At 50.9% G+C, this 24,662-nt stretch overlaps 1 protein-coding gene across 7 annotated transcripts in view; it reads left to right on the top strand.

The window, feature by feature from the left end:
• Positions 1–24,662, top strand: part of Scn8a (sodium voltage-gated channel alpha subunit 8) — a 156,202-nt gene that overhangs the window by 92,833 nt on the left and 38,707 nt on the right. For 5 of the 7 annotated variants that reach the window (XM_060388586.1, XM_060388587.1, XM_060388590.1 and 2 more), the window contains exons 9-13: positions 873–1,014; positions 2,359–2,565; positions 3,502–3,795; positions 9,770–10,156; positions 22,777–22,909. In XM_060388586.1, the coding sequence (XP_060244569.1) occupies positions 873–1,014; positions 2,359–2,565; positions 3,502–3,795; positions 9,770–10,156; positions 22,777–22,909 (1,163 nt within the window). The remainder of the gene's footprint in view (positions 1–872; positions 1,015–2,358; positions 2,566–3,501; positions 3,796–9,769; positions 10,157–22,776; positions 22,910–24,662) is intronic. The other 2 variants (XM_060388591.1, XM_060388589.1) reach the window with 1 other exon arrangement.

Raw genomic sequence — 24,662 nt, 5'->3', positions numbered from 1 at the left:
TTGAAGTAGACACTGGAAATTGTAATAAAACAGACATCAGATAATTCCAACATCGGGAGCAATTCCGTAATCGATGTCGCTGAAATCCAAGTGTTGAAAGGACAGACAACTAAGAAGCTAACTTCACAGCATCTGTCACTGTCGAGATAATGTTGCTGATTTGAATTAGTTAAATATTCAATTAATGACTTGACGGACTGCGTCGACACGGACTTGTGACAGGAGTAGGCGCCAGCGCTTCCACCGGGCACACCTGAAGCCACCTGGCTTGTTCCTAAAGTGTAAGACCTTGGCATCCGCCCACTGCGCTCCCAGAACTTAGGTGTGCACGGGTCTCGGCACCCGAGTCCTTGACTACACCAGGTGGCTGGGGTTCTGGGCCTTCCCCAGATGATGGCTAGCTGTTATTTTCTTCCCCTTTCTCTCTCTCTCTCTTTCTCTCTCTCTCTCTCTCTCTCTTTCTTTCTTTCTCTCTCTCTCTCTCTTTCTTTCTCTCTTTTTCCTTCCTTCCTTCCTCTCTCTCCCCCCCGTCTTTATTTCTTTCTTTCACTTATTTTTCTTCCTGTTTTGTTGTTGTCCTGGCTCTGAACCTGTCCGTTTCTCCACGGGCATGGACTAGATGAGTTTGTGTGATTTGTCATGTCTGAGGTCGTGACTGGGGGGTTATTTTGAGAAGTCCTAAACTATCTTTCTCTCTCACGGCATGCATGTACATGTGCGTGTGTGCACACGTGCATATAGGCATGTGTGTGCACACGTGCAGTGTGTGTGCATGTTCATGTGGAATAGAACCTAGGGACTCGCAGCTCTTAGGGGGTGCTGCTCCGCTGAGCTGTGTCTCCCTCCCAGTCTGAGCCGCTTTCTTCCTCCAGGCAATGCCCGGAGGGGTACCAGTGCATGAAAGCAGGGAGGAACCCCAACTACGGCTACACGAGCTTCGACACCTTCAGCTGGGCCTTCCTGGCTCTGTTTCGCCTTATGACCCAGGACTACTGGGAGAACCTATACCAGCTGGTGAGCAATGCCCCTCCTCCAGTCCACGTGAGGGTGCGCTGAGGTGGGGACTTCCTGGGGGCACACTCACAGTGAGGACAGAAAGTGGGAGCTGGGGATGGCGCGCCCCACGCTCAGCAGGATGGATGGACTCGGCCAGCTCTCAGCCCTGTGTCTGCAATGTTTAGTCGTGGCCAGCTGTAGAAGTGTCCACCCTGATGGTCTCAGGCTGGCCTGGGAGCTGCAGTCTACCTTCTGCAGGGCAGAGTTCCAGGACTAGTGAGCTTGTTTAGGACATAGCAAACGTGCATTCGTGCAGAGCACCTTCCTCGGTATTAAAATGAGGGGATTTCTGTTCATAGGACCCTGAAGTATGGCTTAACAGCATTTCCAGAGCTATGATTCGTTTGGACTTTTCGGAAATGTGGTCCCCATCTTGTCAGGCCACACTGATGACATCTGGTGTCTTGTAATTTCATAATGAGGGAATGGGTGCTGCTAATCCATAACCTTAGAAAGCCTGTGACAGTGGGGGCTGGAGAGATGGCTCTTCCAGGGGACCTGGGTTCATTCCTAGCACCCCCATGGTGGTTCACAACTGTCTGTAACTCCAAGATCTAACACTGTCACCCAGACATACATGCAGGCAAACACCAATGCACATAAAGATAAAAATAAATAAATTATTTTTTAAAATCCTGTGACAAGCCATTGTTTCTCTCTGGTTAGAGCATAAAAAGTCAGTCTGTGCTTGCAAAAAGGAGCCTCTTTAAGAGAAGCTTCTATTTCCAATTCTCAAGTCAGTTCTTACTGTTTGGAATAACAGACAATAAATTCCTTTAAGTACTTGCTAACTGAAAGAATTAAGAGGAGCCAAGTCTGTGGTTATACTGGCACCCAGACACAGGGGCAGGAGGATCGCTGGGAGTTTGAATCCAGTCTGATTTATATACCAAGTTCCATACTAGCCATGGCTACATTTTGAGACCTTGTCTAAGATAGATAGGTAGATGATAGATAGATAGATAGATAGATAGATAGTAGATAGATAGATAGATAGATGATAGATAGATAGATGGTAGATAGATAGATAGATAGATAGATAGATAGTAGATAGATAGATAGATAGATAGTAGATAGATAGATAGATAGATAGATAGATAGATAGATAGATAGATAGATAGATAGATAGATAGTAGATGGATAGACTGACCAGCTGACCGACTACTGGGAAATGGGATGGATGCAAGGATGCTCTGGCCTTCTCGGCTGACTGTGGTCCCTGCCAAGGAACTGAGCTTGCACCGTGTTTCCATCCGGCTCCGTTTGATGGAGATAACTGAGAAGATGGCCTTTGTCTTTCAGACCTTACGAGCAGCTGGGAAAACATACATGATCTTCTTTGTCTTGGTCATCTTCGTGGGTTCTTTCTATTTGGTGAACTTGATCTTGGCTGTGGTGGCCATGGCTTATGAAGAGCAGAACCAGGCAACGCTGGAAGAGGCAGAGCAGAAAGAAGCCGAGTTCAAAGCTATGCTGGAGCAGCTCAAGAAGCAACAGGAAGAGGCGCAGGTAGGAGGGTGGTTCTGTGCAACAGGCCTTCTTCCCAATTCTGGTGGCCACGGCTCCAGCTGATTGCCATAGCAGCTGCTCTTTTATTGAATTTCTCAGCTCAGCGTTCAACTTCTGTGATGACTGGGCAGAAAAAGTTGAGCAGTCGTTTGGTTGCTAATTGATTCATGCCGGGAATTGAACACAGAGCTTTGTGCATCCCGAGGATTAGGCTCCCCGCTGGACTGCACCCCCAAACATGGCCACTTTTTGGTTAGGAAACCATTAGGATACCCTTAACGGGGTCGCTATGGCCAGAGAGTATTTTTTTCTAATTTAAAAGGAAATACAGGGGCAAGGGAGAGAATTCAGCAAACCACACACGTGTGAGGATCTGAGTTTATCCCCAGAGGTCACGTGACAAGCCACGCCCAGCGGCTCACATTGCAGTTCTAGCTCTGAAAATGCAGAGACCGGGGGATCCCAGCAAGCCAGCCTAGCCTACATGATGAGTTCCAGGCTAGAGAGAGATCTTGTTCCAAAAACAAGGTGGGTGGAATCCTAGGGTGACCTCTGGCCTCAGCCACACATACATGTCCGTAAGAGCATGTATGTAGGTGTACATACACACACACACACACACACACACACACATTTAAGGAGGTGAGAGACTCAGTGAGATGGCTCAGTGGATTAAAAAAAAAATGCTTGCCACACGGGCCTGGTGACCTGAGTTTGATCCCTAGAACTCATGCAAATGTGGAATGCAAAAACCGACCTCATAAAAGTTGTCCCCCTGACATCTGTACACACACACAGCATACACACACACATATGTGTATATATGTGATGTGGCTGATGTGGGCGGGCTCCCCCGTGTCCCTGTCTGTCAGTGGCTGACGTGGCTGGCCCCAGATAATGCTCCTGACCAGGCCTGTCACTGTGGCCCTTTCCTAGGCTGCAGCCATGGCCACCTCAGCAGGCACTGTCTCTGAAGACGCCATTGAAGAAGAGGGGGAAGATGGCGTGGGCTCTCCACGGAGCTCATCTGAACTTTCGAAGCTCAGTTCCAAGAGCGCGAAGGAACGGCGGAACCGCCGGAAGAAGAGGAAGCAGAAGGAACTGTCTGAAGGGGAGGAGAAAGGAGACCCCGAGAAGGTGTTTAAATCGGAGTCAGAAGATGGGATGAGAAGGAAGGGCTTCCGGCTGCCAGACAACCGGATAGGGAGGAAATTTTCCATCATGAATCAGGTAAAGTCCTTGCATTGTCTCGGATAAGCCTAAAGAATCCTGATTTCTTCGTCCACTTGGCCTTGCAGCTCCCAGGCTCATCCCACACCTGTCCTTCCTCCCTCTGTGGAGGCCTCAGCAGTGCTTGCAAACTCTCTCCTTTAACCCTGACCCCCTCGGTGTCAGCGAGGCAGCCCCAGGTGGTCAAAACACCAGAAAGGATTTCTCTCCTCTCAGTGCCAAGCTGCTCCATAAGAATTGTGTCATTGCTGCTAACAATAGCTGTTGTACAATAAGAACTGTGTGTGACTGTTGTGATAGCTGTTGGGGAAGTCTTTAGGACAGCTCATCTGAGCGTGTGTGAAACCTGATATGGTGCCACGTGTTGGTAATCCCAATACTCTGGTGGCTACAGTGAGGGGATCCCAAATCCCAGGCCAACCCACAAAGCCAGACCCTATCTCAAGAAAACAAGGCTTTCCCGGGCTGGGTGGGGCACACCTTTAATCCCAGCACCCAGGAGGCAGAGGCAGGTGGATCTCTGAATTTAAGCACAGCCCGGTTTACAGAGCAAGTTCCAAGTCAGCCAGGGCTACAGAGAGAGACCCTGCCTCAAAAGAAAAGAACACAGGTACCTGCAGGCATGTCGCAGTGATTCAGATCACTGGCTGCCCTTGCAGAGGACCCATGTTTGACTCTGGTCTCCCACACAGCAGCCCACAACCATCTGGAACTCCAGTTCCAAAGGATCCAGGGCCTCTTCTGGCCTCCATGGGTGCCAGGCATGCACATAGCACAAAGACATAATATAGGCAAAACACCCGTTCATGTAAAATAACTAACAAAATTTCAAAATAAACACAAAGAGTAGTGTGGATAAAAATAAGCATTTTTAATGCCCACAGGCAAAGCCAGGTTTGAGAGTGGAATACAGAAGATCAGAAATGGATCACAGCAAAGGGGAAATGGATGTAGTCATTAGCAGGAAAGGACACCTTATCCCTTATTCCTTGAAACCTCAGGAAAATAGGCATGGGTGGAATGGATATTTATAGACAGGAAGATGCTGCCTGGCCATCCTAATTTCTCCACATCATAGGAAATATACAATCTTATCAAAGGGAATAAGAGGTTGAGTTGGGCATTAAATAAGACATTGGCAGTTCAGAATCGTTTAGTTAAAAAGAAAGAGAGGGAATCTCCCTTGTGAGAATAATTCTGTCTGCTAACAAGGTCCTGGTTCTCTACCTGTGCAGTGTGGACACAGCCCATCTTTCAGCTCAGTCGCTGGACCCCACCGGGCACCCAGCCCTTCACCCAGAATGAGCCGGCAGATTCCCTCACATGTGATGCTGAGTCTCTGCGGTGCGCGGCATGCCCTAGAAGCTGCTCAGCTGTAAATGGCCGCATGCAGGTGTTCTTCACGGCTGCGAGGAGTTGTGCCCTGGTCCCCTCCCTCCCAAAGCACAAGTCCCCATTCCAGCCTTGCATCGTGCTGCGTGCGCCCGTGTTGCTTTTGGCCGTATGTGTATTCTACCAACATTTATTTCTGCCATGTCCTCTCTTTGGAGGCCTAGAGCCAGCTTCACCTGCGTGCCTATCCTCAGACACCGAGAGCCGAGTGGAGGCAGGACTTGTAGAGACCTGGCTTCACCGCCTCTAGGACTTGGCTGTGTCCACAGCCAAGCCACAGCCACTCCGTGTCACCTTCACATCACCCTTCTCCCGTCCTGCTCATCCAGGGCTGTGATTGCAGCTTTGTTGTAGCTCTCTCCCTGTCCATCCTATCACCGCACTCCATCGTCCAAACCTCTCTGCTCCTAGGCTCGGCTATTGAATACTCTCTGATTAATCTCTAGGCTGGTGCGGAGTCACGGTGATTGCTGCCTCGCTCAGAAAATAGAACTGGGTTCTAAGATGTCCTGCTTTGCATGAAAGTGTTCATGTCCTCTAATTTCTCCATTTGGAGGAAAAAAAAAACCTGTAGATTGCTGGCAGCCATGGCTGACTGCCAAGCCTGGCTTAGACTCAGACACCACGCAATGCTCCGTTCTTCGTCCTGGGCTCCCTTGCAGTTTCTTTGACTGCGCTGTGCCCCCAGCCAGCCTTCCTCTGTCATACATATCTGAGGTTTAGGAATGTTCAGTTTTCCACAGCACGGTTTAGATATGTGTCTGTTTCTTCATTTCCTCCCCCCCCCCCCCAAGACGGGGTTTCTCTGTGAAGCCCTGGCTGTCCTGGAACTCCTGTAGACCACGGTGGCCTCAAACTCAGAGCTCTTCCTGAGTGCTGGGATTAAAAGGTGCATACAACTACCATGCCCGGCTTGTCTGGATTTTCAGGGCTCGTGACAGTTTGAGCTGTTTTTGTTTTGTTGTGGAAGTTCTCAGATCTTTGTGATCTTAGAATACCTTCAGTGAGAAGACCCAGAGGGTAGAGGACCACCAAGCCTGACCACCTGAGTTTGACTCCTGGAACCAACACCAACTGATCCCACGGATTGCATACATGTGCCTAGTAGCAAACACACACAAAAGTGAATGTGCAAGTGAGGGCCCCACACACCCTTTAAAAAAGTACTTTAGTCTATCTTATTTTAAACTATGTTTAAGAAAATTTAAAGATGCTTAGTTATGTATGCATTTTAGACTTCCACATGGTGATATGCTAAAAGTCCTTTGCTGGTTTGTACCAACAGTCTTAAACCATGAATGACGGCCCTATTCTTTGCCAAGCTTTGGTTTCCCGGGCTATAGAGAGCTTCCAACTGTTGGCGTAAAGTTAGAAGTCTTCAAGTCTAGCAGAGCTGTCAGCCCACAGTAGCCCTCAGATGCTTGTGAGGAAGCAAGAATAAAGCAGCTGTCGCTTCAGTATTGTCATCAGGTAGTTTGGAGCTGGTGGTTGGGAGGCAGATTGGCTGGACAGAGGTCCTCAGATCACACATCAAGAATCCCTGTGCTGCTGGAAAGGGAAGCGTGAGGGAAAATGAAATAGAGCAGTTAAAAGCACCTGCCGTCACAGTACCCGCAGCCGTGGCCACAAGCCAGCGGGTGTCCACGGATTTGTGTGTGGAGGACGTCAGGTTCATCCCTTAAGTCCAGAGTGCCTCCAAGGAAGACCTACGGAAGGTCACACTTCTTAGGTAGCGATGATGTGACCCTCTGAGAAGGGCCAGCAGCACCTGGTTGGCTAACAGGAATTTTGAAGATAAAAAGTAAAAACCTACCCATTCTCTAAAGTTGATTAGGGTCTCAGAAATTAGTAGAGCTATGGCCCTGAGACACAATGGCTATTTTATTAAATAAAATTCAATTAAATTGTCAAGTAAATAAAATATCAGTGAAACATGATCCAGGCGGGGGGAGCCAGGACATGTGAGCACGGCCAGTTTGCGGTGCGCAATCAGAATATAAGCCACGTGGCTAATTATATCTGTGGTATACAAAGCAGCCCAGCAGATATAAAGAGATAAAAAATGAGGTTCGGCCCTCAAGGACCTTGAAGATGGTCCAAGGAGACTGACCAGCAGCTGTAAAGGGCTGTTGTGCCTGGAGAGAGGGATAAGTGCTGTGCAGGTTCTGAGGAAGTGGACAGGAGGAAGCAGACAGAATGTCCGGTGGGAAGGAAGAGGTTTGCATGGCTGGAGAGGAGCGTGGTAGCAATGAAGAAGGCAAAGTGAATTTGGCCAGTGCTCAGGTCCCCCGCCGGGGGCGACTTGTGGGAGCATACCAAAAACGCTCCTGTTCTGTTCTGTCCATCTGTCTTTCTGGTAAGGCCCTCAGATTCGCGTGTGCGACTGCACAGTTTATTAAATTTCTCTCACCCCCACATTTGCTTTTGCATGTGCCTTTCATGTGTAACTTAGCCAATCTAAAGCTACCATCCCTAGCTATTTCCTCTGTCCAGGAGCTAGTATTTCCCTGCCCCAAACCGCTCCCGCCTGAGGACCCGGCATCTAAGTAACACCTCTCCAGCCAGGTGCGGCCTCTTTGTTATTATTGTGGAGGTGGGGTCTTGATGTAATGGCCTAGCCTGGTCTCTGATTCTCCTGCCTGAGTTCTGGGGTGACAGCACGGCCAGTTCTTCTTGCTCTAATCGTAAGACATCATCTTCCAGGCAAACTGTGGTGAAGGACAAGTTTCTGTCTTTTCTAGTTGTTCACGAACGGATCACTATTGTAAAATGTGACAACAATGAACTTCCAGAAGAAATTATCATATTCTTTGGTGCTATGAGAGTGTTGATTGCCATAAAATTTCCTAGTGTTCATCTGTCTTACATAAGCCCGTAGGTTTTGTGCTGGCAATGACCTGCAGATGCTGCAGTCACCCCTCGGCTTCCGGGGAAAGAATCAGTAATCCAGTGAGGGTGCCAAGCATACGTGTAAGACGAGAGTAGAGCAGACAGGCCCTGGTCCCCTCCCAGGCCACAACTGGAAGAAGGAAGTACAGAGCTGACCACGTGTGCACCTTTATAATGGCAAGCGAGAGGGCATGCGTGCACTGAACCAGAGTTCCTGGAAAGCGAGTGTGAACTCCGGGGACAGGGGCTTTGTGCACGACAGAGAGATGGAAACTAGACACGCTTGAGCGGAGAACCAGGAACGGCCCGATTTTTAACCTACACAGAGCTGTGGCTGAGATGGAGCCCTGCGCCCACCGCTTCCCTGCGGCTCCTCCCCACCCCCCTTTTCTGCTTTTCCCACTCACCCCAGGTCATCCTGTGCGGCTCCTTAAGGGTGTAGATGACAGGGCAATCAAAAGTAAGGGTGCCTACAAAGTTTTCTTTAACATGGGAACCTAGACTGCACCCTGAGACTTTCTGGGTTCACCTCTTCCTCGTGTGTCTGTAAAGCAGTTATAGCCAAAGGTTCACGGAGAGCTGCCTTTGTCCATTAGATCAAGTTGCAGAGTCCCATAAACTGAAGGAGGTAAATCTGCCGTCTTCAGACTCTGCTACAGTGTATTTAAAGCGCCCACAGTGATAAAAATCCTTTTACTTTAAAATGCCAACAGCGGTGATAACAGCATGGTTTTGCTTGTCCCCATTACCGTTCTGTTAGCCAAAGCTGGCTTAGCGTGTCCTGAGGAGTGCTAGCGGCCCCTCCCCGAGACCCTCAGCAGCTGGGAAAGGGGCTACGCTTGCAAGTTCACCGCACTCAGAGCTCAACAAAATGAAAGGAGGGTGAATTCGTCATCTGGCAGAGCCTTAGAAGGCATTGACTGGTGGTTTGCAATGTGGTTTCCGACATATAGCTTGGAAGGAGCAAAAGACTTGAATGGCGTTGCAGCGCAGTTCTTTCCAAGATAATATTTACACGAACAAGGCTTTCCTACACTTAATCGATCCCTAGGGGTGGGTGAGCCGCGGCTCTGGTCACCCTGTCAGCAAGCAGGGCGGCACGGGTGGAGCCGCAGCCATCTCGCTGAGAGGCGCCCTTTAACAACTGCTCTCAAGGTGATCGCTTGTCAAATGTCCACTGTAAGCGTGTAGCTTGATCAATTACACTCATAAAAATTACAATAAAAGCTGAATCCGAGAGGATCTGAAAATGTCTTAGGGACTCATGGTCATGGAGGAAAGTTTTAAATTTTAGGGCTGCTTTTTTTTTTTTTGCAGAGAAGTATTCAGTGCTGATCAATAAAATGCATTTAAGCTTAAAAACGCACTTTCAAAACGTCTTGGAGGGAATGTACAATGGGATATGCATTGAAAGATTTAAAAAAAATGAAAAACTTGGTCTTCAAAATGTCAGTGCTGGGAATTGTTTAATTTACTGGGAAATATATTCATTACAACTCCTCAGACTTGCGGTTTTAAAAGGCGTCGGCCTTAAAGTGGAGGGACGCCCGTCACATGGCCGCTGAGTGAACCGTGGCGCTTTGTGGCGGGATCAGGGCTCCAGAGGGCTGCAGGGGTGCGAGGGCAGGGCCGTGGGGTGCTGCTGTCTCACGCCTCCCCCTCTCTTCTCTCCCCTTCTCCCATCCTCTCTCAGTCGCTGCTCAGCATCCCCGGCTCGCCCTTCCTCTCCCGGCACAACAGCAAAAGCAGCATCTTCAGCTTCCGGGGCCCGGGCCGGTTCCGGGACCCCGGCTCGGAGAACGAGTTCGCGGATGACGAGCACAGCACGGTGGAGGAGAGCGAGGGCCGGCGCGACTCGCTGTTCCTGCCCATCCGCGCGCGCGAGCGGCGCAGCAGCTACAGCGGCTACAGCGGCTACAGCCAGTGCAGCCGCTCGTCGCGCCTCTTCCCCAGCCTGCGGCGCAGCGTCAAGCGCAACAGCACGGTGGACTGCAACGGCGTGGTGTCGCTCCTCGGGCCCGGCTCGCACGTCGGGCGGCTCCTGCCTGAGGTGAAAATAGATAAGGCAGCCACGGACAGCGTAAGGAAGGGCGCGGTGGCCCAGGCTAGGCATGGCAGCCTCCGCCCCAGCCCGCCCTCCCCTCCCCCTCCTCTCCCGCCCCCGGCCCCTGCCTTTTCCTTACTCACGGCTTCCTCCCCTGTTTCCCGCTCTCCCTCTTCCAGGCTCCGTTTATTTCACCCCTTTCTCTTTACCCCCATCGGGGCAGACCCAGCTGCCCTATGCCTCTCCCCATACACACCCGCTTTGACTGACCGCAGGATGGAATGAAAATGACCAGTTGCCCCCACACCGGTGGGTGACCCAGTCTGAGCCGGTTTGAAGTCGCTGCTGCTCTGCCGTCTAATCCCTCCCCCACCCCCCACTAGGAAAGCAGCTTGGAATTTAAAGACCTGGCTGCTTCTAAAGTATTTATTTTTGAATAATTCTTTGCCCCTCTATGAGGATGGGACGTGATTTTTTCCCCCAAAGAGGAATGATCATGCTGCTGGGGAGGAGGCTGTGCCAGGCCAGCAAGCCACGAGTGCTTAAAGAGCCAGGAACTGGACCCAGAGGGTCAGAAGGGACTGGACTGGGAAGGAATGAGGAGGGGAAAGTGGGAGGTTGGGGCGGGAACACACGTATGGGGGAGGAAGGAAAGAGAAGGGAAGCAGAAGATAAACTTAAATGGAATCGGTTGTCAGGCTCCAGGGAGTATCAGTTAATAGCTTCAGAGAGTCAGTTGTCCGCGGGCGCAGTAGCGGCTCCCTCTTTGGACAGAGCATCTCCACATTTCTTTAAATTCTAAGCTCTTTTTAAAGTTTCAAATTATTATACCTCCGTAGCCCTAACCCTGCCCAGCTCTTTAACGTCTTCAGCGCCTCTGCAGCCGGTGTGAGCCCTTGAGGCAGCATGTCCATCTGTCCTTCTAACACCTCAGTGCCTCTAACAGCATGGAGACGGCAGCCCGTGGATTAGCATGGTGCATGTCGGGAGGAAAGTGGGAAATCCGGGGTGAAACAGTCCGAGTGATCTGTACAAGGACTTTCAGGCAGCTGTTGACTGGACAGATAAAAATCCAAAATATGGGTCTTGGATATGTAGAGGACTTTGCCATGCCCAAGGCCCCTGGTTCCCTCTCCCGCTCTACACCCTGGTGGAAGGAAATGGAAAAGAAAAGAAAATTTCAAAAGTCAGTTTGAATGTGTTTGAGGTTGCCTCATCTGTCTCTGCCCTTTTATTTAAAAGGAAGATGCTTTGTCCCTAAGAGACTCAGCTTTTCCTAAGCTACAAATCTCCTTCCTTTTCTGTCTGTGGCAGGGCAGTTGGAGGTGGTGCTGGGATCCAGCCAGGGCCTTTTACATACTAGGCTAAAGCTCTCCCCGAGCTACACCTCCAGACCAGCCTATAAATTATCTTTCAAAGCGTTGCCCTCTGAAAACCCAGTCCTTTCCTTTCGGTGGTTTTAACATCTTCCCTGTTTGATCAGTTGGCCATTGCCCTTCTGGAGATGTGGTTGCTTAAAGGTAAAATGAGAACTAACAGCAGACAGTGGCTCAGGCCCTCCAGCCCAGAGCTGGCCAAAACTGAGGTATCGCCATTGTATTACATCTTTATTTGATTTTCACTGATTCTGTATCATGGGTAAGGTTTGGCTTGATAGCTACGTAGTTATATTCTCTGGAAAAACAGAAGCGCAAACACCAGTGGAAAGTACGGATAGGGCCTGTGGCAGTGCAGTTGGGGCAGCTCAAAAATTCAGATATTCAAAGCCAGATCAAACTTTGATATGTTGGAAGTTTTACAGTTTATAGGCCAAATGATGAAGCTGGCTTTTTCCCTAAGGAAAGGTCTGAGAGGTGTCCAGGAAGTATCTGAACATCAGCTTAAGGTTTGATTGGACTTGAGGGTTGGCTTGGGTTGAGTTGGGTTGGCTTGAGTTGGGTTGGATTGGGTTGGGTTGGGTTGGCTTGGGTTGAGTTGGGTTGAGTTGGGAGTTGGGTTGGCTTGGATTGGGTTGGCTTGGGTTGAGTTGGGTTGGGTTGAGTTGGGTTGAGTGGCTTCCGTTGCCCTGTGTGGAGGGATTCTCTTCTCTTTAGGTTCACTGAGCAGATGGCTGTGCAGTAAGGTCTCTGCTCCTCCCTGCACTGTGGCCTACAAGCTCATCCCAGGAGTTTTGGAGGAGCCTTGGGTCTAGGACTGTGTAGGCACTTAGGAGACTCTTTGAGGTGGCTCTAAGTGATGGTGACAGAACTGAAGAGTCCCAGGCCAGGAGGTCAGAGCTCCAACTTGACAGGAAGAGGCAGTAGGCAAGAGTATTATTCTCAAGGGCTTCATAATGAGGAACAGTGTTTTATTAGAAGCCATGACGCTTCGGTGACGGCTGGTTCTCGGTGGTGTGGGGAAATGTGTGAGCTGCGTTCACAGGTCCTGAAGAAGCAGAGAGAGCAGGCTGCATCTGCTCTGCAGGGAGAGACGAGATCCACCTGGAGACAGATGTGGAGAGAACAGACAGATGTGGAGAGAGGGGAGACAGCTGAGGGCAGGCTAGAGAAGCTGCCTGTGGGATGAGAGGTTTTAGTTAGTTTTCCCTGTGATTTTCCCATCTGTGAAGCTATCAACTGCCGACCTATGTTTGTGAGTGTGGTACTGAGGTCTAACCCAGGCCATGCGCTTTCTGGGCAAGTGCTCTGTGACTAAGACACATTTCTGCCTAGCCTTGGTTTTTGTTTGCTTGCTTGTTTTGAGACACGTTTTAACTGTGCAGCTCCAAATGACTCTGGCCTCTGTGTAACCCAGCTTAGTACTGGGCTCAAGGTCCTCTGGCCTTGCCCTCCCAAATACTGGGCCTGCACACCTGTGCCACCCCAATCTCACTATCGATTACTGTTTGTGACCATACTATAAAGGAGGAACTTTTGTCCTCAGAGAGAGATTTAGTAACTTGTGTATGGCTCCGAGAAGCTTGAATCAAGGTCTCCTGAGGCCCACATCTTTCTGACAGCTAAAATATTAGCGTCTTCGCAAGCTTGGGGACATCATCATCTTTCTTAAAAGGACATAACGTAGTCCTACTTTTATGTTAAACATTACAATTTTGATTATGAAATTTAAGGCATTAATTACTCATTTGGCAGCCTGGACCAGATAAATATCACTGTGGCTTTAGGCTGAGATACGGTGACTCTTGCCGCAGACACATTAAGAACGAACGTCTCTTCACATGGTGGACCACACTGATGCCGGAGCCTCTGGTGCTGTAGGTAGCTCCAGGTTCCATGATTAAGTGTCACCAGGCCTGGGCCGCACGCCTTTCATCCCAGCACTCAAGAGGCAGAGGCAGAGGCAGGAAGATCTCTGTGAGCTTGAGGCCAGCCTGGTCTACAGATCAAGTGCAGGACAGCCAGGGCTACACAGAGAAACCCCGCCTCAAAAACACAAGGAAAAAATTACAACCTGTTGTTTAAAACAACAACAACAAAAGACTCCAGGCATGTGTAAGTGTTAGCATCTTTAGAAAGGTCACATCCTCATTAGTTACGTGGTTGTGACTGACTAATGGGGTGGTTGGTTTGTTTTTTCATTGTTTAGGAATTCTCATTCTTGTTTTTGGCTGAGGCAGAGGAAGGGGTATTTCCGTGTCTTTCTCTCTGAGCTGGGAAGGTGGGAACTGCTCTTTGCTCACAAGCAAAGCAGCTGCCACCAGCAATCCAGAAGGCCCGCTTAGCCTGGAAATCTGCCGGGGCAGGCTGCAGGTGCTCAGGCCTTGTCTCCCGAGATGCTCACAGCCCCTCCCCGAGAGAGGGCTGCTGCCACCGCCTTCGTGTGGAGGAGACAACGGGTTTAGGGAACTAAGCCGCCTGTCATAGGAAAGAGAGCCGGGGAGCTTGCTCTATGGTAAAGCTCCAAGTTCTCCATCTTCTCCTGGGGCTACGCCGCTCCTCTGTACAGAACCAAACCAGAAGCGAGGCAGCGGAAGGCCCTGGCTGAAGGGCCACTGCGAAGGCCGTTTGTGGGGACTGAGGTTCTAAGGTTCTCACTCAGAGCCTGTATCACCCCATACGGCTGCCGCGCTTTGCTTGCTCTCCTTCAACTGGAAGGATAGAATTGCCTGCCTGACTCAGAAAGGGTGGAGCTCCTTAAGACTCTACAGATCCTTTGAGAAAAGGAAGTTATTGTAGACTTATTCCAGAGCAGAGCCCCACGGGAGCTAGAAATGCTTGAATGGGAGATTGGTTAATGGTTCTGAACAGTTCTAAGGATGCTTTTAAAACACTATACATTTTAGTTCTCAGAAAGAGCCTGGCAGGTGGAGTGCAGTTGTGCATTCCTTGTGAAGGAACTTGGAATCAGTGTGGAGCTGGAGCTGGCGCTGCCTTGGGCAGATCTGGAGAGCCGGGCACCAGCAGGCGTGGTAGTGCCTTTATGGCATGGCTCCAGTTCAAGAGGCTGATGTCAGCAGCCAAGTGCCCTGATATATGCTGTGTTTGGGTTAAGGGAGATGGAACTAAGTTGTGCTGAGTTTGGGGGGGTGTGAATTTAGGGGGCGCACACTGAGCTACAATTCCTGCCCCTTCACTGTTGTTTTAGACAGGGTCTCTCTGTGGAGCAGGCCTTGAGCTTGCGGTCTTCTTACCCCGGCCTCCTAGTGCTGGGGTTGCAGATGTGCACCGCAGTGCCTAACCAACCCTGCCCAAAGGTCGGTAGCCTGCCACGCTGACTCTCAGCTCCCGGCTGGTAACAGTTGGCAACAGGTTCCAGCGTGCTCACTTCCCAGACTCCCCAGCGCGATTCTGGTTGGAACGCGCACTGTAAAGCTGCTCTACCTGAGGGAATCCTCAGTAGCTGTGGTCTGGCTGAAGACACCACAGCCAGCATCGCTCATGGAGTGTAAAATGGGACAGCCGCTTGGACAGTAGTGCTGGCCGTCCCTCAGAAAGCAGCAGAGTGCTGTCTTGTGACCCAGCAATGCCGCTCCTGGGTCTGAGAGAGTGGAAAACACAAAAATAACACAAGATACATGAGAGCTCACAGTCATTATTCACGGTGATCAGAAAGTAGGACAGCCCAAGTACAGTGGCTTGTAACACATGTCCTGGCTCCACAGAAGGGGCCTCACTCATCCCTGGCATGGATCAAGCCTCTGTATCCACGGATGGGACTTACAGCAAGCTATCGAGGCAGCCACTGCAAAGGTCACGTATTACATGACTCTATTTAATGAAAAGAGGCAAATCCATAGAGACAAATCAGACTAACGATTGGCAGAGGCTAGTGGAGAGTGGAGTCAGGAGAGCTAACAGCTATAACCATTAGAGACCGGTGACAGAGTTGTGTGACAGTATGCTAAAGGCCTAAAGGAAAGTTTCTGTTTCAAAATGGTTGCAATGGTAGCATAGGTTATGTGTAAGAAGAAACAAGAGTTAAGAACCCAGCCTTTCAGCTGCGGCTTTCTGGGCCTCAGCTGGAGAGGGCCTTTCGGTTCACCCAACCTGATGTGCACTTTGACTTTAGTGGGCTGGATTGCCTAGTGGTGTAAGTAGTTTGTCTCTGCACAGTACCTGACCCCCATCCGACTCCCATCTGTGCGTAGTGATGTTTTAGGGACATCACTAGGCAATTTTGGTTCTAGTTTATGTCGTCTTAGGTGATGCTTTTCACCTCTCTGTTAATCAGTCTGATCTGGCAAATGCCATCAGTTGCCTCCGCAAGGGGGCAGTGACCCAATCACACGTGAGAACTTAGAGCCAAGTTTGCCAAAGAACCCAAGCCCCTGGACTCTGACAAAACAGCCCAGGGAGCCCACCTCACAGCTGCTCTCTTAACTTCCATCCTCATTTGAAACTAAGGTCCAGGTTTCCTAGAGTAAACTGCTCTGCCTCAGGCAGTCACTCGGGACATCCCGCCTCTGGGCTGTCAACCGGCAGGCTCCCCACATCCATGGCCCTGGCCTGGAGCCAGGCCACACCCAGTAAGGCCTTCCACTTCTTGGCGTGCCTGCGCAGACAAGACGCAGATCCCGGCCAGCGGCTCTCCCACAGCCTGAACGTGCAGCCTGGGTTCTTTCTTGGGGTCCTTTGACTGGTCCCAAAGCCCGCACAACAGTGTCTCTGTGGCCCGAGTTACTGTCAAAGCATCCTCCTGTCACACTGGCTGCTCCCTGTAACTCTCACGCAAGAGTTACCAAAATTATGTCAGGACGCTGCTCTCCCCCTCCCCCCCCCCGTCCTCTTGTCCTCCCTTGGTTCCCTATGCTGGGTGGCATTTCTAATCTTCCATAGCTCAGTTCTCTTTCATGTGTATATGAAACATGTGGGTAACATGTGGGTTTCGCCTTCCTTCACTCAGCAAGGTGTTTTGGGGTTTTTTGTGCTATATCCAGGTGTGTAATTCATTCCTTATTACCGCTGAGTGGATTTCATTGCAGAAATATAGCACACACTTCAGCTTGCTCCACTTTGCAGCTAATACAGAAAGCTTGCCGTGAGTAGGACAAAACAAATAAACAAGAGAAAAAAGAGCCAAAGAAAAATATCAATAAACATTATGTAGACACAGAGACACACACCTTCACATCCACAGAGAGTCTATAAAAACACAAAACTAAAAACTGTATGTGCAAAGGACCTATAAGGTCAAAACAAAACAAAGCAAAAGTATATATAGAGAAAGCCCTCATGAGTCATTATGAGACATAGACCCTCAAAAAATGCCGCTGAATTCATTTTGTGTTGGCCACTGATTGCTGGGTCCGCCCTCCAGTGCAGGGCACTGATTTTTCATTTGCAGGCAGCTACCGTCAGAGACAGCTTAGGGTTAGGTTCATGTCTGATTCCTGTCTCAGCACTGAGACCTGCACGGGCCCCTTGCATGCTGCCGCGGTGGCAGTGAGCTCCTGTGCGTCAGCCCTGCTGTGTTTGGGGTCCTGTTTCCCTGCTGTCCTCATCACTTCCAGCTTTACATCTTCCCAGGCCCTGTCCCCCAGGCTTCCCCGAGCCGTGGCGGGAGGGAGTGGATGGGGACGCTTGTTAGGACTTAGTGCTCCGAGGCCTCCCAGCCCCTCACGCTGTCGGCTGAGGGTCTCTGCACTGATGGCAGAGCAGCACACTGGTCTGTGAGTACAGCAGGTGGCGCTAGGAGTCATGTGCTGCTGAGCTCCCTTAGCAGAACGGTATTTGGTTTTGCCCAGGCCCCTGGCCCATCTAGTCTCAGGTTCTTGCCGCCCAAGCAGTGCCGCCAGGGACGGTTCCAGCTTGTGGATCGAGCCCAAAATCCAGTCACGCGTTGGCTTTGTGCCAGCATTGCCAGAGCGCGTCTTCCGTGTAGGTCAGCCCTGTAGGTGGAAGGCTTTGGAGCTGGGCTGGCGTTTACCTGTCCCCCAGGAGCACCTTCCAGAACCGTAAGCGCTAGGTGTGAAGGCTCTAGGTAGGCACAGGTGACTCCTCCATGTTCAGTGGGTTGTGTGGGCGTTGCCTTCAGGAGCGGGGCCCTCCCGTCAGTCAGTGGAGAGTAAGCGGTAGCCTTGACAACGGCCTGGGTTGCTTGGAGGATCCGTGGAGCCCCTTTGTCGGACAGTTTGATGTGATGTGACCCTTCCCGATACTGGAAGCTTTGCTCGGTGACAAGAGACGTCTCCGCCACTCACTGGCAGCTCCATTTAGATCGCTTTCCTGTGTGTGTGTCTCTTAGGAAGCATCTACTCTGCACGTTTCCAAGGCGCCCTCAAATGGCCCTTAGTTTTAGCTGTCCTGCCCCGTTCCCGCTCTTACCTCCTTCCTCCCTTCCTCCAGTCCCCTGCTTCAGTCCATCCGCAGCTATCTAGTCTAATTCCCTTTCCCAGGGTGAGCCAGCCCTCCCCCTAGTCCTTTGCTCTGCGCTTACCTCTGTGATTACGTGGCTGGTAGCCTGCGTATTGAAGGCTTAACAGCTAACATCCACACAGAAGCCAATACATACAGTGTCTGTCTTTTGGGATCCAGGTTGCTTCTTTCATGATGGTTTTTCTAGCTCCAGCCATTTACTTTTTGGTTTCATTATTTCATTTTTCCTAACATCTGAGTAATAGTCCAGTATGCAGGCATACCGCATCTTTTGTTGTGGTGGTGGTGGTGGTGGTTTGGTTTGTTTTTTTTGAGACAGGGTTTCCCTGCGTAGCCCTGGCTGTCCTGGACTTACTTTGTAGACCAGGGTGGCCTCGAACTCAGAAAGATCCACCTGCCTCTGCCTCCCTGGGTGCTGGGATCACAGGCGTGCACCTCCACACCGCATCTTCTTTATCCATTTGTCCATTAACAGACATCAAGATAGTTTCCAGGTTCTGCCTCTTATGAATGGAGCAGCAATGGATGCGGTTAAGCCAGCGTCTCTGTAATAGGATGTAGAGTCCGTTAGGTATAAGAAATTGCCTGTAGCTGGTAGGTCAGCTTTGCATGAAAGCAGATCCAGGCCTGTACACACGATTGTTTGTACAAGGGAAGCCAAGCTCTTCCCACAGCAGCTGTCGGGGTCCTCTCTGCAGGCGCGGCCCCTAGTGCACTTGGAGGAGCAGCTCTTTCTGCTAGAGCCCACCCAGTGCCACGGCCGCTGTGGGCAGGTGCCCAGGAGCCCCCCAGTGCCACGGCCGCTGTGGGCAGGGCCTACCTGCGGCTCAGAAGTCCATCTTGAGCCCTGATGAAGCTGGGGCATCCAGACTGGCAGAGGCAGTTGGGCTGTTGGAATGTATATGCCCTCTTTTCTAGAAGGCTTATTTTTATTATTTTAATTCTATATGGGGGATGTTTGCACATGAATGCAAGGACCCACAGAGGCCTGAGGTATCAGATACCCCAGGAACTGGGGTTTCAGGCAATTGTGAGCCGCCTGATGTGGGTGCTGGGAATTGAACTCAGGTCCTCAGGAAGAGCGTTATGTCCCTAACCATGGAACCACCTCTCCAACCTGCCTATGTCCTCTTTTGTGCATTGTCTAAGATCTTCTGACAGCTGTTAACTCATTTTTTTTAGTGAGTTGCTAGTTTCTTAGTTGTTCTAAATGTAGGTCTTTTTTGACAAAGTCCGACATCAGTTCTTATCTTGTGACGAAGTCTGACATCAGCTCTTATCTTGTGATTCCGCCTTCTGCATCTTATCAAGAACCCTGCCTCTGCCCTCAGCTGACATGGCTCCCGATTCCATCTTCACCTCTCTAATCACCTCCACTTAATTCTGTGTGAGACCTGAGGAAGGATTAACCCGGCCGATGTCCCTCCTGGGAAGCCCTCCTTTCTGCTGTGCTGGGACCCTAGTCACAGGCGGTGTTTTACGTGCTCTGAGTCTAATTCTGGGGTCCACCCTTCCCCCATCCCAGAGCACGCTAACCTCTGTCCTCACCTCACACGAGGCTTTGAAACGGGGCAGTACAAATCTTTCGAACAATAGTCTATGAGTGTTTAAAGATGTGAACCACACCCATCAGAAGGCTAGCTAACCTTCTAAGTCTTCTTTGAAGATGTCCTTTCCTGTCCCAGCCTTTGCATGTCCTCACAGACTTCAGAAGCATCAGTGTCTTCCTAAAGCTTTGACCCTTGACGGGCACTACCCTGAACTGTTGAGTTGGTGGGAGTTAAGAGAGTGGGCGTCTTGATTCTGATGCCTGCGAGGTCCTATTCTGATGTCTTCATTATCCTTAAGTCTAGGATCTGGCATGCTCCTTGTTTATTTAACTCTTCTGAAGTACCTCTCAGGAAAGTTGCATAATTTATCATGAGACCTTCACGTCTTTCAGTATTATTCCTTGATATTTTAAAAATATTATCATAAAGATATAATTTTTAGAGCTTTATTTTTAAAGTATCTCCAGGATATCGAAATACAGTTAATTTTTTGCACTCTATACATTGTAGCTTCCTGGTTCTGTTAGATCTGAAGGGTTTGGAGAAAATTTCATAGCATTTCTGCACGGACGATAAAGTTTTCTGTGACTAGCTGGCTGCCACATGTACTATTTATTTTTGTGACTTTGCCCGGTCTGGACTTGAGGCTGGTAGTGGTGGGAGGAGCTGGCCCTCTGTCCTCCTGTGCCCAGGTGCAGGGATGCAGTCTGGCAGGGCTGTGTGGTGCTGGCTCTCGGCTGCCCGGGATACGGTGTCAGGCTGAAGCTGCCGTCTTCCGGTGCTCTCTTGGAGTCTGCTGAGCTGTCTGGTCTGTGGGTGTTGTTTCTCGGGGCTGGGGGATCTTCACACCTTCTGCGTTCTGTCAGCCTGGGACGCTGACTCAGCCTGCCTTGCCTTCCTTGGTGAAACCGTGTTGCTGGGCCCTGCAGTCTCTGCGCTGTGCTCACGAGTGGTGAGAAGACAGGAACAATAGCTGCCCTGCCTCAGCAGGTTGGAGACTGACCTTCCTGTGGTCTGTGTGGAGGTTTGTGAGCAGGGAACACGTGGCCTGAGTCCAGTCTACAGCACTGCGGGGCAAATGTCGGTTTCCGAGTAAGGGTCCTTGGACAACGATCCAGGGTTTTCACTCCATCCTTTAGACTCTGCTTCACCTTGTCTTCTTCTTTAAGGTTGTTGCTGGTACAGTCTGAGAAAGTTATATCTTATTATGTACAGATTCAGAAAATAGTGAGAGACCAAAACCACATTATATGCAGTTTTCCACTCCTGACTCATCACGGGGTCCTTTAGGGGTAAACGCTGTGGAACTCATCTGTCATGAATACTGTAGGTTGATAGACGAGTCAACTCGGTAAAAATCTAGAGTCAGTTATGTTTCCGTTTCTTCTGTGACCCTGCTACATGAACGAGACCTGGATGGACCACGTGTTTACCGAAGAGAGTAAGCACTTTGACGAGAGTAAGTCTGTCATCTGCTGGGAAACACCCGCTCTAAGCCTCTCGGATCTAAGCGTGTGAGGACAGAGGCTGTGTTGACTCGGATCTAAGCGTGTGAGGACAGAGGCTGTGTTGAGCAGTTCCCTCCAAGTGTTTTATTTCATCTTGGAGCTCATCTGACATGCTTCTCCTGCCTCCTTGCAAGCATGTCTTTTCCTTTGCTGGATGTGGTGACTGCCCAAGCCACCATGGAAGGAGCAGAAGAGGCCAATGGGTGACAGAATGCAGGGGACAGCATGGTTACCGAAGGGGTGGGTTCTAAGCCATCCTCTAAGCCGGTCTGACGTGGTCACAAAGAGCGTCCGGGGCAGCAAGAAACTCCTGTCTGGGGGCTGGAGAGGTGACTGCGTTTCCAGAGGACCCGGGTTTGATTCCTAGCATGTGAGTGGCTCCTCCCAACTCCAGTCTCTCTAGTTCCAGGGGATCCGGCCTCCTCGGGCACCAGGCACACACATGGTGCACAGATGTGCACCCAGGCAAAGCAGCACACACATATACGTTAAAAGTGATGGTCATGGGGACGATGAGGGTGATAGTGATGAAGAGAGATGCTGCCGCACCTGGGTACCGCTGTTGAGCATGTAACAGATGCATTTTATAACGTCCGATGACATGTTTGCCACTTTTATTTTATTTGGTTAGGAAATTCAAACACTGTAATTTAATTCAATGAGTTTTGTTTTTTAAGATGGAGTTTCACTGTGTAGCTCTGGGTATCCTGGAACTCGCTATGTAGATCGGACTGGCTTTGAATTCACGAGATCCACCTGCCTCTGTGCCCCAGTGTGCTAGGATTAAAAGCATGCGCCACTATACCCAGCATTAAATGGGATATTTTCAAATTGGCCATTCTAAAATGTCCAGAGGAGCATATAAAAAATGTTCAAGGTCAGTTTTATCACCCTCTTCCTGTGGCTTGGAGAGGCTTAGGTGCAACTCTGACTTCCCTGCCTCATTTGAGGGTGGGGCAGAGAGGGGTGGAGCACCTCCAGACTGGGAGCAGAGTCTGGGCAGGAGCTCGGCCTCCCGGATTTGCCTTGTTTTGGCAAGTGAACCAATTCTAGCCAAATGTTTTGGCTGTGAGACGAGGCCAGGAGAGCACAGGGTCTGTTTTCAGCCATGCTGTCTGTAGGGACCGTGGTATTCCTGCTGTGTGCTTAGCCAGGTGAGGTAATTAGGTCCCAGGCAGAGCCTTGGGTTCGTTGAAGATCAGACTAAATTCCAATGACTTATTCCTTCCACAGAACTAAAGTCGATCCTTGGCCAAGTTGTAAGTAGGATTACAGGATCAGGATTTATTTTTTAGCACCTTATGGAGCAGGACCTAAATCCAGCCCAAGTGGCTGGTCACTGCCAGGGTGTCTGTGCCGCCGCCGCTTACAGGGTGCCTTGCCAGGGTCAGTCACTGTTAGAGCCTGCAGGGCCCATGGTTGGGTAACACCTGTGGCAGCCCAAGCCAGACCAAATCCCAGAACAGAGAGGGGAGGTGGCACGAAGCCCACCCTGGCTGAGGCGCTGCTGGCTGCCTGGAGAGGTGGGAGGACACAGAGTCTGGTGGGTAGGGACGGCAGGGCGTGTGGACCTGGGAGAAGCTGGGAGAGGGAACACATAGAGTAAAAACATGTCTTACAAAACTCCCAAAGGACTAGTTTTAAAAAAAACAAATCAAAGATTTTTAAAGAGCAATGCAGATCATCAGGTTCGCGCTCACATCTGGACCTCAGTCAGCAGGGCCCAGGCCTTGTGTTTTCCGAGCTTTGCTCACCCCATTTCTTTATTTTATTTTATTTTTCAGGGAACAACGGAGGTGGAGATTAAGAAAAAAGGCCCTGGGTCTCTCTTGGTCTCCATGGAGCAGCTGGCCTCGTATGGACGGAAGGACAGAATCAACAGCATAATGAGTGTCATCACAAACACACTGGTGGAAGGTATGTGCCCGGGCTCGGCGTGTGTTGTGTGTGGTAAATACAGCCCTGCCCCTCGTGAGACTCCATGAGCCTGTGGATAGACCTGACCAAATTCAGAAACCAGGGGCACAGCCGCCTTCCCAGAGCCCTCAGACCCGCACGGGCATCACACTCGGGGGGGAAGGACGGAGGCTCGGCAGGTGAGCCCAGCACCTCCGGAAGCTCCAGGGAAGCCGAGAGACCCCAGGACGTGTGGGCAAAGCACCTGTGTCAAGTACCGGCGCCCCCTTCCTGGCTCTGCCTCGAGGTGTACCTTCCTCCCTTCCTCCCTTCCTCCCTGGTGGCTTACGGCCCTTTAGGTTTTCCTCTGAAGGAACTTATACTGTGTGTTTGAGCATTCCCAATGCTTCCACTCTCCCAACATACACACACACACACACACACACACACACACACACACACACACACACGGATATATAAACTGTGTGGCCAGAAACCCAGAGCGAAGCCTCTCTCCAGGACTTGGTGCCACGGGGAACAAGCAGCCACGTTTGCGTCACAGCCCATCTGCAGTGTAGTCGCTGTGAGCATTGGCAGCCCTGTGCTGCGCGGCTTCTCCCTGACACAGCATGGCGCGTGGGAGATTCCTTTAGGCCGTGGTACCCCAGCAAGTGCCCGCCTCCCTGCCATCCTGGTATATGTCCCAGGCTCTTCTTGGAGGTAAACTGAGTAACGAGGTTCCCTCACTAGGGTTCCCTTTGCTTCTGCTGACGTTTCTTCTCCTAGGGCATGCTGGTGCGGCCAATCTGGCTGTTCTTGGGGCTTCAGAGAGCTGGTCCCTAAGCCAGGCTGACTCAGCACTAACCTCAGTCCCCGTGATGGTGGCACTTGACATTGACTTGCCGGCCACAGGGCACATTGTTTTTTGAGTTGTTTGGCTCACTGTGTGTGTGTGTGTGTGTGTGTGTGTACACGTGTGTACATGTGTGCGTGTGAGCACACGTTGGTAGAGACAGCATGGAAGGAGAACTCCTAAGAAGCCGCTGTAGGAGCCTTGGTACCCCAGAGGTGCAAAGGTGGGCCACACCGCTGGGCTTAAGAGTGTCAGCAACCACCTGAACGACCTCTGTTCTCTCCGGTTGCTGCTCTCTCTCCTGTTCAGCCGAAAGTGCCGGGACCCTTCTGTCCCCTGAAAACCGCCGGAAGTTGTTAGGTTGAGGGAAACTCTCTGCCGTAAACTTTGTGATCCATCAGAGTCTCTGCACCCTGCAGGCAGTTCCCAGTACTCCTAGGACCACGTCTGGTGGGCCACCTCCCCTCTCTGGCCACGCCATGCGGGCCACCTCCCCTCGGGCCACGCCATGTGGCCCACCCCTCTAAAGATCCCGGGAAGCAACGTGGGAGAGACTCCACATCTCAGCTCCCGCAAACACTCTCCGTTGAAGGCCCGTGGGGCCCGGCAGTAACAGCAGTCACCATAAAAGCGTGAGGTACAATTGTCCTTCCTGCCACTGGGGAAGCTGAGGCAGGAAGATCCAAGGGACCCCAGACAGAGCCTCAAAAAAGAAAGCAATAAAAAGACACTAGCAGGCCTCCGCGCGGAGCTCCCGGCCTCATGCTCCCTGTGCGGCTGTCTCCCGAGGACGCCTCAGCTCAAGGAGGGCACAGGGAAGCCTAGCCCCGCAGGGATCCCCCCGTGGCCCTGAGGCGGTGAGCCCCTGCTGTCTGCTGACGTGGGGCCCAGTCTGTCAAGTGTGGCGACTGTGTGGCCTCT

The sequence above is a fragment of the Meriones unguiculatus genome, chromosome 8 (assembly GCF_030254825.1).
Source record: "Meriones unguiculatus strain TT.TT164.6M chromosome 8, Bangor_MerUng_6.1, whole genome shotgun sequence".
NCBI classification, from domain to species: Eukaryota; Metazoa; Chordata; class Mammalia; order Rodentia; family Muridae; genus Meriones; species Meriones unguiculatus.
Note: the sequence above shows the minus strand (reverse complement) of the source record. Positions and strands in the feature narration are given on the sequence as shown.